General features: G+C 38.6%; 1 protein-coding gene across 1 annotated transcript in view; it reads right to left on the bottom strand.

Annotated features, from left to right (window-relative positions):
• The window catches only part of LOC123363196, a 315,703-nt gene that overhangs the window by 137,228 nt on the left and 166,363 nt on the right, over positions 1–12,112 (bottom strand). Inside the window, exons 16-19 of the mRNA XM_045004078.1 lie at positions 11,654–11,861; positions 6,182–6,348; positions 5,998–6,061; positions 491–579 (exon numbers count right to left, since the gene is read on the bottom strand). Of these exons, the coding sequence (XP_044860013.1) occupies positions 491–579; positions 5,998–6,061; positions 6,182–6,348; positions 11,654–11,861 (528 nt within the window). The remainder of the gene's footprint in view (positions 1–490; positions 580–5,997; positions 6,062–6,181; positions 6,349–11,653; positions 11,862–12,112) is intronic.

Genomic DNA, 12,112 nt, shown 5'->3' with positions numbered 1-12,112 from the left:
CATTCCCACTGGCCTCTTGGGCAATAAGTCATTTCACCCTGTGCCTCAGTTTTCCCCATACGAATTCCACTGGTCATATGGGTGTTGCGGTAGCTATAGTCTGATCCACAAGAATAACTTTAAAAAACAAAACAAAATGTATCCTCTGCAGAGAACAGGTAGAAGCTGCAGTGACTAGAGCCAATAACTTGTAACAGCACCACAAAATCAGCAAATAGAAATCTAATACTACTTCAAAGGGGGGAAGGTAACTTATAAACTGATTGATTTAGCCAGTCTTTAGCAGCTCAGGAAAAGGTGTGTTCTGAGCCATAAAGGTTTACTGGCATATTGGAATATCAGCTGCTTTCCTTTCCCTTGTGCACAGGAAAACCTACTTAGAAGACCAAAATACCTATTACCTGTATCAGCAAATGTTTTCTGAGAAACTTTATTTAGTAATAAGAGAATGATATATGCAGCTTAAAGAAGAGCATAACATTGTCCTTACCTTATAAGAGACACCTTGCTCTTCTTTCACTGGGACCAAATCATAATATTTATGTGAATCACTTGAGATAACTTGACAAGGATAATTTCCTGTAAGCAAAAAACCACATATATAATTTCATATAAGAAAAAGACCTGAAATGGAGGAGAACTAGTTAGCATGCTAGCCAGGAACCTAGGCAACCCACGTTCAATTCCATGCTCCACCACAGACTTTCTGTGTAACCTTGGGCAAGTCACTTGACCACTCTGTGCCTCAGTTCTCCATGTGTAAAATGGGGATAATAGAGCTTCCCTTTTCACTGGAGCATTGAGAGGATAAATGCATTGAACAGTGTGATACTATGGTAACAGGGCCATATAAGTACCTTGGGTAGATAGAAATAAAGGACACAAGAACAATAATAGTGCAGAAAACTTTAAATAACACCAGATTTATTTCTTCAGTATAAAGAATGTTGGTTACTTTGTTGTGTAAACCATGGGTTCAATTCTGCTACCTGCTGAGTGCAACTGAAAGTAGATCCAAAGTGCCAGCATTCACGTAACAACAGTTGCTCAGTATCACAGCAAAAGGGCTTGAATGTAACATGGTGGCACATGCAGAGTGACCAGCAATGAGAACAAAAATCTCCAACCACATTACACTGAGCACCGGTGAGAAAGGGAGAAATTAGGGGTGAAACTGGAAAGACACAACACAACCAAGGCAGACAAATGATATGGTTAGTTATTATTTTTACATTTTTTTAGTTACTCCTATTGTCAACTAGTAGTGCTAGTCAAGTGTGTTTGAGAGCTCAGTGTATACATATGTTGCACTTACATAGTAATTTATTTGCACATGCACATGTACGTGTGTTTGTGTGTGTATAGAGTTTTATATATTTACACACCCCCACAGAGCTCATGATATATATGTTCAGATTTACAGCTGGTGTAAATTGTCATAGTTCCACTGAAGTCATCTATGATAACTTACATCCATTAAGTACCTGTCCCATAGTGTGTTTGTGTGTATGTACATACACACATACATACATACACATACACTATATCACAATATAGATTGTATATTATGAGTACTCTGCATATATTACACACACATATAAACATGAACTAAAAGTGTATGTGGGGGGTGATAATATATATTTCCAGACTACACACTTGGAATTATAGGTTATTGTTTTTTTCTTTGTTGTGCTAATGTTTTAATTTGCCATATTTTAATGGTTTACCAAATGAACTTTGCAGAAATAATTAACAATTTGTCAATGTTCTTTGGAGAAATATGAAGAAAAAAAGGAAGTAATTACTTTTGCATGAAAACAGCCAGAAAATAGCAAAATAAAGAAAAGAATAATATTGAAAAATTAAAACTTGGAGTTGGAACCAACTCAAAATTGTTGTTTAGTCATGTCTTGTGCCTGTCGTATTTTATTTGTGAGGCTTTGAAATTCCATTCTTCTCTTTATTTTCTGTACCAGTGAGCTCATTATTTTAACCCAAGATAGATTCCTCTGAACAATTTTTGCTAAGTAAAAACACAATGTAATTCTTCAGTGGCTGAAACAGTGAGAAGTAGCTCAAATTAAAGATCAAGAAAATGCAAAGAAAAAAAATTGTATAAAAATAAATAAATAAAGAGCAAGACGGCAAAATGCTTGCAATTAGACAGGATGAAAAATCTAAAAAGAAATTAAATTTAGTTGTAATACATTTCCCATTCTTTTCTTCATGAAAATTACAACTGAAGTGTTTTTTTTCCTGTAATTTAAATGTTAAGCTGCCAGATGTGTGTCTCATGCTTGAAGAGTCGAAGCTTTGCATTATTTAGCATATTAAGATTCACAGAATTTAAAAAAAGGCTCCTTTGTTGCCTGGAGGTTCTAATTAAGTAAACCTTAGCCTGGTACATTTAAAACTTGCAATACAAGAGATTTTGCTTCCTTTTTTTTTTTCTGCAGCCAAGTCAAATCAATATAATAAATATGGAAAATACTTAAGATGATATAATTTTTCTTTGGCTTGAGGAATTAAATCTATCTATTATTTTAAGAAGTTTTTAATAGAGGCCAGAAATCAGAAAGACATCTAAAGGCTCCAGTCTACTTTTTAATCATAGAAGTTGTTCTTAGTTACTGGGGGGAAATGTGTCTTATAAAAACTGAGCTATGTAAAAAAAATTCTTCCACCCACAAAACAAAGTAGCTCCAAGAAGGAAACAACAAGAATTGCACAGCTCTTCTTTATTAAACTGCATTTTGCTTTTTTATAACACTTTATAATTGACCACAAAAACACTAATAAAGCACTAATTAGTCACCATATCAGCAATTTGATGGTTGAAATAGTTGTACTGCAAACCATAATAACACAGAAATTCTTTTGACATACAGCATCCATAAATCATGCCCTTAAATACCGTTATTTTTGCTATTTTAGAAAATGTCAAAGGTGTCAACTTTCCAGATATACCACTTAGCAGTGACTCAGTAAATTGATTCAAAATACATTCTGCTCCTGACAGTTAGGGGCACACAATACAGTTCCCAATATATATGAACAATTTGGAGAAGAGAACATAATACAAAATGGAATTAGCAAGGACAAATATTACCACTATGCTAAAGTTCAACTGCAGACGTGAAATTTCTATGTTCTCAAAAATACATGTACGAAGTTGGAGAAGTACAATTTTGCTAGGCTCTGATTAAGGCAATAAAAAACATATTTCAGCCACACTACTATAAATCTATGACCAAGTGCTCTTACTAAGAACTCTAGCAGATTGCAGAATAAAAGTAATGGTGTACATTTGAATAAGTGAATAAATGCACTGATGATGCTTTTTCACTGCCAATGTAGACTGGACATGTTAATAGTAACACCTGGACTCAAAGAGGAATGGTCAGACAAAGTTACTTTCAAGACCTTCATAATGCAGGGGGGGGAGGGGCAATCTCTGATCTCAGGGATATAAAGCACTGAAGAGACAGTTTAAATTCTACATATCTCACACCCAATTTGGGACAGAAAGTGTACTTCACCTATATCAAGTTCCTCTGCGTGCATGGGGATCCACATTTTTAAAACTGGGGTGAAAAGGGAAGAGATGGTCAAAGCTAAAATGATTTTGCTGCTTAGTCATGCATATCGGGCATCAGCTGTACCCCATGCCGCCAGGAGGAGATGCCTATGGATAAGCCTTGGTAATGAAGGAATTATTTTGATTCCTTATTCCCTGTTGGAAGCAATATATCCTTCACTCCCATCTGCACACAATGTGCTGTGCTTGATGGATGTTACCCTCTGGGCTGAGTGAGTCAGGAAGCCCCTGTGACTAGTATTCCACTTTCTAGTTGGGAGTTCCAATCTGAGGGTTTCTCTTGAAGACCTAACAGTGTAAGCTCTCACGCTGCTGAGAGGAGCGCAGGGAGCCTTTGCAGTGAATGCAAATCAAGGACTGTCCCAACAGAAGACACAGTTGATTAAAATTGAGGTGGCTATTACACACTTTTACCTACTATGAAAGATATAAGATGAGAAAACAAAGGTGACTTACATGATGCAAGCGAAACAGTCAAGATACACAGTCAGCGTTATGAAGAATAGTTTTTGAAGGTTAAAAATATGGAGAAAAAGGAACAGGATGGTCCTCACTAGAAAATTCTTGCTCTCCATCTGACTAGAGCTGGGTGAAAAACTGATTTTTCAGTTCATTGGCAATTTTGAAAACTTGAATAAAAATAGTTTTTGGCTGGATGGAAAACAAAAATATTCAAAATGTTTGGCATATTGAAAAGTTGATCAAAATATTTAATTTTGACAAAACAAACATATTGCTGGGGTTTTGAGCATTTTTTTTTAATTTTGAATTTTTAAAAATAAAAGTAAAGGAAGTTTTGAAACAAACAGTCATTTTGAACCAAAAAAAAAAGTTTTGTTTAGAAAATGATAAAGCAAAACATTTTGATTTTTCTCATTTTTGAAGGTTTCTTTTTTAAACAAACAATTGAGCAAAATCAGCATGAATTTGAAAATGTTTTGGTGTTATTGAATCTGCATATTTCACTTAAGAAAAATGTGTTTTTCAAAAACTTTCACCCAGCTCTACATATGACCCAATTCTGATTTTGCTTATGCTCATCTTACACCAGTTTAACTCCACTGACTTTTTAATTGAGTTACTCCTGATTTACACTGGTGTGAGTCAGCGAAGGATCAGGCCCAGTGTCTTCTGGTTTCCACAATTGTTCTTTCAGTTCTGGAGGCATGGGTTTTAGGAGCATGACACCCGGAGTGGGACAAAAGACATGGAAGCGACTACTACGGTAAGTTATTACATGAGTAATAGAACAGATCATGCAATATAGACTAAATCCTGCTTTTACAATACAATGAGGGAAATCAAAGGGGATTGCAAGCATATAAAAAACAGAAGAATTTCAATTATTGTTGTAAATTGTTAGTGTATGCAGAGTTTTCCCCCATTTGTATGAATTAATCCAATCTTGAACACACAAGGAGTGGATTGGGAGAGAAAGAGAAGAAAACAGCCTGGTTCTGCCGTCTGAGACCCTACCTGTGTGGAACCCCTGGCTACAAAGAAAGAAGGGTAAATATTCTTCATCTCAAAAGTGTCCCTTTGTTCCCTTTAAAATGATGCCCACAAGGAATTACTAATGGAAGTAGCTTGTTGGGGTTTTTTTTCCCATGTAATTACTTTTACATCAGTATGTAACAGTAAAACAGAAACAAGCAGCATGTAAGAAGCCAAAGTACCACAGCAGCAGTATAGTGAGGAATGCTATGATGAAGGCCCACGGTCTCTTCACCATTGCTTCGTAAGTCAACTGTAAGTATACATGTCACCTCTCCAACAGAAACTTTTGCCACTCACACAAATATCAATTTTTAATCCTACCAAGCAACTGGTTTCTGACTGGAATAACAAAGATGTTGTGGGGCCAGATTGCTCTGATGGTTTTTGAGGGGTGAGGGCAGGGAATGAGTGTTGACTTCCTAAAGTGAAAGATTATAATACCTTCTCCTGAACACACGGACAAGATTTTCATTCATGCAATTATTTGCAGCAGATTGGCTTTTGCATCCCATCTTTACTTAGCTCACTTATTTACCTTCCTGCCAATGATTTTTTACTTGGAATAAAATGTGATAGTGTAACACACAACTTCCTTGCCTTTGTGGATAGTCCTCCATCCCAATGAAAAACCACTGCCCAATATGAATATGGACTTGCACACACATATATGTTTATTCGGCCCAGTAAACAAGGGACATTGCCAGGAATACTGGTGCAGGAGAGAAAAAAGAACATAGTGAGGCATGAATATAAATGACCAAATAAAATGAAAGGATGTAAAAATGTCACAGAAATACCCAACATAATCAGATGTTGTCAGTGCACTCCACACACACCTTGTAATTACTAACACATTTGGCCTACTGATATATTTTAAACAGAGAAGCAAACCACATTTGTACCTTTTTGTTGAGGCTTCTTTTGATCCTTCACTTTTAATTCAAACTCCTCCATTGCCTCCTCTGCCTAGTGAAATAATTGAGAGGTAATATCATTGAGAGTTTTGAGGGATTTTTTTTAAAACAAATATAAACAGGTCTGTTTCCAAATTTTTAGTAAATTAGATAATATGATAGAAAGTCTAACCTGCTGGAAACATTTTAAACTCTTCTCATCTCTTTTCCTTCCAGTTTCTTTTGACACACACTCTTCCCTTCCTTTCACAGCATTAAACTGCTTTCCCACTTCCTTTACAACAGTGGGAATACTTCCCTTATGGGTGTCAGGATCTCTCCAAGAGGTCAAAGGTTGCCCTGCAGAGGAAATGACAAGCTGTGAAATGTAAAAGAACAATTCCTTCCACATGTTTCTTTGCCCAGGGAGCAATAAGGGCTTGCCAACTAGCATCACTTTGGGATGAGCCAGGTCTTTGCATAGCAGTCCTGTCAAAAGTAATTTACAATTAAAGACCTGCACAACTCTTTAAAACTTTACAATTCCAGTGAGTTTCACAATTATTTACTGATGCTGAGTGGTGCAAAGTAATGTTATCTTCAACAGCCGAGGAGAGAGGCGAAGAAAAGAAAGGTTGAAAAGCTTTCTCAGTTATAAAATTAAATGATAAATGGTATACATGAAAATGGTACCTCCGTATAGCACATATTCCCATTATAAACCACAGTTTGGAGAATTAAAAAAAAAACAAACTCAGCTGTTTCAACTTTTCTCCAGTTGATACATGTGGCACACAAGCTGCCAAGCTTGAGAGCTGGATTTTCAAACAAAAAATGAGTTAGAAAAATAAGCTAGCTATTTGTTCATTGCACAGGGGTGAAAACAGGTGTCTTTTAAATAGTTTTGAAAGGATTTTGTGGTTGTTGTTTTTCAATCTTAAGGGAAAGAAGTGTGTACTTTTGAGAAAGGAAAAAACTATGGATAGCTAGTAGAGCTGCATGCAACTTTCATTGTGTGTGTGTGGTGGTGGGGGGGGGGGGGGAACCTGCCCCAAAGACTATACAGGTCAGTGGGCGTCTTTCTATAGTACTGACTTAATGGGCTTTGGATCAGGCCTATCATGACATTTTGTTATGAACCCAAGATCAAAGCCAGTTTCACCTCAATGTTCATGAATAACTGTGAAATTTTCAACAGACTTGGACTGAATTTTTAGTGTGTAGCCTGGCTTATGGTTTTGGTTAGAAACCACAGGATGGTATTTTCAGGGGAGTTCCATTTTGAGTTCTGGGTTTCAGAACTCAAAGCAATACCCCTGAGTGAGAAGCCACGAGCCCTATAAAGGTGTGAACACTACAAACAGTTCTGCTGAATCTTGCGATCTGAAACTACTGAGTTTTGCACAGCTGTGAATGAATCCCTTTGAACTGGCTGACGTGCTCACATTCCAAATATAGGCTAGACGAGGCTCAGTCCTGCACTCAGACTGTTGGAATTTAGAAAATGGTGTGTTCCCCAGGGATTGTACACTAGATTTTACAGAGTTTCATGGAAGCCACAAAATCCCACCAAATGGTGAGTTCTTTATCATGAGGGCATTCAGAGGTATTTAAGAATGGAGAGGACTGTTTAGAGGGGGGAAACAGACTACAGATTTGACCACAGGCCATACCACCGGGAAAACAAACAAAAAACTAACCCCCCCAAAATAAGCAAACACTGGTGTGGGTTGCAGTTCATACATCCCACAGTGCAGGCGTCCTTGGGACTCATAGGTCCATTAGGTTTCTGAAATAATAGCATCTATGTTATGGCAGCATGCAGGGTTATGTACACAATGGGCCAAATTCTGCTCTGTTTTGCTGGTGTAAACCTGAAGTAATCTCACTGAAAAAATCCTATCATCTGATAACAGCTAGCCAGGTAGGGAGAACAGTGAATATTACTATTGCTTGGCTAAGAATTGCACAAATGCTATTCTGTGTCAAAACAACCCTATTATTTCTGGTACCCTGATCCCGCCCCCCACTTGTTCTCCTCCCCCCCATTAGGTCTTGTGATCTAAACTATTTGTTCTTTGGGGGAAGGGACTAGCCTTATTATATGTTGGTGCGATACCGAGTATATGGGCCCTCAATTTGACAGAGGTCTCTAGGTACCACCACGATACAAATGTTACATAGCAATAATAAATTAGTAGCATTACCCTAACGCAATTCAGGAACCACAAAAGGCAAAAATTTATTCTAAATGTCATAAACGGAGGGGATCAATGCATATCTGGTTTTAAAGCTGTTTTGTTTGCTCATCTATCATATTGTGTACACAATAAGCTTCCATATTTTAACAGAGAGGAGTGATACAGCGATGGGCAAGAAACAGCACTCTTTCAGGTGTTTATGTCATAACAAATGTACGGTGAAATTACCTACCTGAGTTTGAGTCAAAGATTAAAAGGCGTGTGAGCTTGAGAACAAATACAAAAATGACTCATATAACCCTTAAAATATTATATTACTTTAGTGAGGGTGAAAGATCTGCCCCTCATGGGACACCTTTATGCACGAATGAGATAAGAAGGTCTTTTTCACGAACCAAAGCCCCTACTGCCATTGAAATCATTGAGAGTCTTGCTATTGACTTCAATGTGAGTCAGAATAGGCTCTGAAAGATGATGTTCTGTTTGTGCCTAATGTATAATTTTCTATGGAGATTCTCATCTAAGAAGAAGTTTTAATCTATTTAGAAGAGTAAGTCAGTCAGAACAAGGCCAGTTAGGCCAATTCAGAAAGAGAGGTTTCAGAGCAGGAGGGGATAAGTGCACCAACTTTGCTGGCAGTTTAATCCAATTTTCCTAGGTGAAATTTTGCTAAAAGAGCTGTGGTCATCCTCCATTACGGACAACAAACACATGCCCTTCATGGCTAATGAAAGCCAGTCGATAGGTTTTTGGTCAATTTTTGACAGAGATTCTTAATGCTTCCCTTTGGGAAGGCAAGATGCCAAACAGTGGCAAGAACTTTTCTCAACAAGGCAATACTTAAAACCTCGCGAGAGCAGAGAGTTTGCTTCCTCTACGACTCTGAGCAATTACCAGAACCCAAAAGGGGTAGGGAGAAGGCAGGGTGGTAGTACTGTCACCCCTCCACCCTGGTCCGTGAAACAGGATGCATCGGTGGAGTCATTAGCACAGTGTAGCCGGTAAACATCCTATGCACCCAAAGGAGCTCTGGAAAGAATTGTCATTCCCTGAAGTGCAATCCCTCTCACCTGAGCTCCTCCATGCACAAACCTCAATACATGACTGTGCTTAAAATAAGCACAACGTAGCCCTCAACTAGTGGCAGTGATGTGAAGGTTTTTGACTTTACTTTCTAAAAGCAAGAAAAAAATCAGCATTAAGGACTAAATGCCTTCTCTTAACCTGCCCTATTTTGTTTATATATTGCAGCAGCACATATGGTACAGCTATGTAAGATCACTCACTGTTTAGACTACCACAGTGAAGTGAGTTAAAGACTGAGCATTGGTCTTACATTTAGAATGTTCTCGCTTTTTGTGGCTTGTGTCTCAACCTTTATGTCACTTGAACATAGCTCTTTGCAGCTTAACAGATATAATACAGTATTTATAGAGCATATCAATGTGCGACAGCTTGCCGCAGATCATAAACACATTTTTCTGTTGGAAATGTTGGAGTCATGATTTTCACCACGTGATCTCCAGTTCCCTAAGGATTGCTCCTTTAATTGTAAATAGCCAGAAAGTCATCAAGCTAGCATTTAATAAACTTTTAATTTGAAATGGATTACCACATGTTGTGTTTGTTTACCCATTATTAAATCTCTTAGCAACATATCACCAGCAGAAACAGCATACTGTAGCACTGCACAGATACATTAGAAAACAAACCCATGGGGGTTATTAACAGCTAATAATATCTTTAAAGAAGGCTCCAAGAAAAATAAATAAATATAAACAATGTAGAAAATTATTCCTAGAGATTGTGGTTGTGTAAATCTACACAGGCTGGAGAATACAGCTCTCCCACAATCAGCTTATCAGCCTGCTTCAGAGATCTGTGTACGGAACAGCACATGCACTAATGCTACTCTGTAGTTCTCAAAACTTACATCATTCAAAACTTTTTTGATATGCTTGTGACACTGTGTGTGTGTGTGTGTGTGTATGTGAGCGCACACACGCATGTTTCTGGTGATGGCACTTGGCCACTTGCACGTTTTTTTCAGTGTGTGTATGTACATGAGATGAAGAAATAATAATGGTGGGGATGATCTTGGTTTGTTAATTATTTGCCAATCTCTGTGTTCACTTGATAAATTATAAATTACTTGGGGCGGTACATCTTGGATACCACACCTAAATGCCATATATGAGTAGGTGTCTGCCTCTGGAAGGTGGCAACTGCATACGTATTATGTGAAGAGGTCTTACTCCCCTATTTAGTATAAGTCTAAGCACTCTCAGCTGCAGATACCACAGGCCATATAAATCCCTATGGGGGCCACAGTACACGTTCTGCTGGGCTCTAAAGTGGCCCAATAATAATAGTTGTCAACTATCCTGCAAAATTCATCTTCCTTGCCCCTTGCTCCATGTCAGCTGCTTCCTCAAATGCTCCTACTGCCTTCTTTTCACCTCACTCTTCAAATCTAAACTTCTTGGTATTCTGCACAAATTGACTCCGGCTTATATGCAGGTTGTCATCTTTTCCAACTCCCGACTCCCTCCCTGTCCTGCACCCAACTTCCCACGCTTTTTTTTCTATTCTCAAACAACTAAGACAACTTTGTGTTCAAGAACCAAACTCTTTAATGATTAAGATACACACGAGACACAAACGGAAAGCAGAAGCTATTGTTGAGCTGCAGCCTCCAGCTAATTAACGGAGGCTACACGGGGAAGTGCCTGCCTGCCAAAAGAAGAAGATCTTTGATCTCTGCAGCCACCTCTCACATGCTTACATAGAAAATTCAGCCACACAGCAGAGTGCTTTGGCACCCTTCTTGTGCTTGTCTTTATAGAGGAGGAGCAGGATCTATTTGGGTGGGAGACCGTGAGGAAAGTCTGCTGTCTGGTCAAAAAAGAACTAGATAACTTCATGGAGTATAAGCCCATCAAAGGGTATTAGCCAGGATGGTCAGGGATTCAACCCCATGCTATGAGTGTCCTTAGTATCTGTTTGCCAGAAGCTGGGTGTGGACGACAGGGGATGGATCACTTGATGCTTGCCTGTTCTGTTCATTCCCTCTGAAGCACCTGGTATTGGCCACTGTTGGAAGGCAGGATACTGAGCTAGGTGGACCTTTGGTCTGACCCAGTATGGCCATTCTTAAGTTCTTATGGTCAGTGAGGCTGCTTCGGAAGACTCAATGGGTCTGTCTACACTGCAGCTGGGAGCAAGCCTTGCAGCCCAGGTAGACAGACTTATGTCAGCTCTATTGAGCTAGTGTGCAAACAATAGCAGGATGGATGTTGTGGCTTTGGTGGAGACTCAGACCCAGAGTGTCAGCACAAACTGCCCCCTGAGCCACAATTATAGGGATTGCTGTAGTGCCACCTATAATACATATTTATCTATATTATCTAATGAGAAGGTTTCTGGGGATACTAATTTAGCAAGAAAAGTAATGGCTAACCAACCTTGAAAAGATGCTAAGGAGCATTTTGAGTCAGTGCCTGGATGTAGACATGAACTTCTGAATCCATCATCTTGTGGTCCAGATATTTTTATTTTGTCTGAATCTCCATTCTTCTCAGTAATGTTTGAATAAGCAAGAAATTCAGGTGAGAGCTGGAGACATGTCTCATATGTCTTCTGCTCATCTGAATACCATGGTAGTTTAATAATCTAGTAAAAGAGAAATCTGTTATCTGAATGGTTCAGCATTCCACAAAATCAAGACATCTTTATTCTTACACTGTTCTTAGGGCTTGTCTACACTGCCCGGCAGTTAGGACTACAGGGGCATGAATAGCAGTGCACACCAAAGTGCTGTGCTGTAACTCTCCTGAGTGGACGCTGCAGGTACAAAGTAAAAAGTTCCTAGTTCACGTTAACTCGTAAACTTAGTCCTCATCCCAGTTTGCATCAATGAAGTG

Source organism: Mauremys mutica, chromosome 2, assembly GCF_020497125.1.
Source record: "Mauremys mutica isolate MM-2020 ecotype Southern chromosome 2, ASM2049712v1, whole genome shotgun sequence".
Classification (NCBI taxonomy): Eukaryota; Metazoa; Chordata; order Testudines; family Geoemydidae; genus Mauremys; species Mauremys mutica.
Note: the sequence above shows the minus strand (reverse complement) of the source record. Positions and strands in the feature narration are given on the sequence as shown.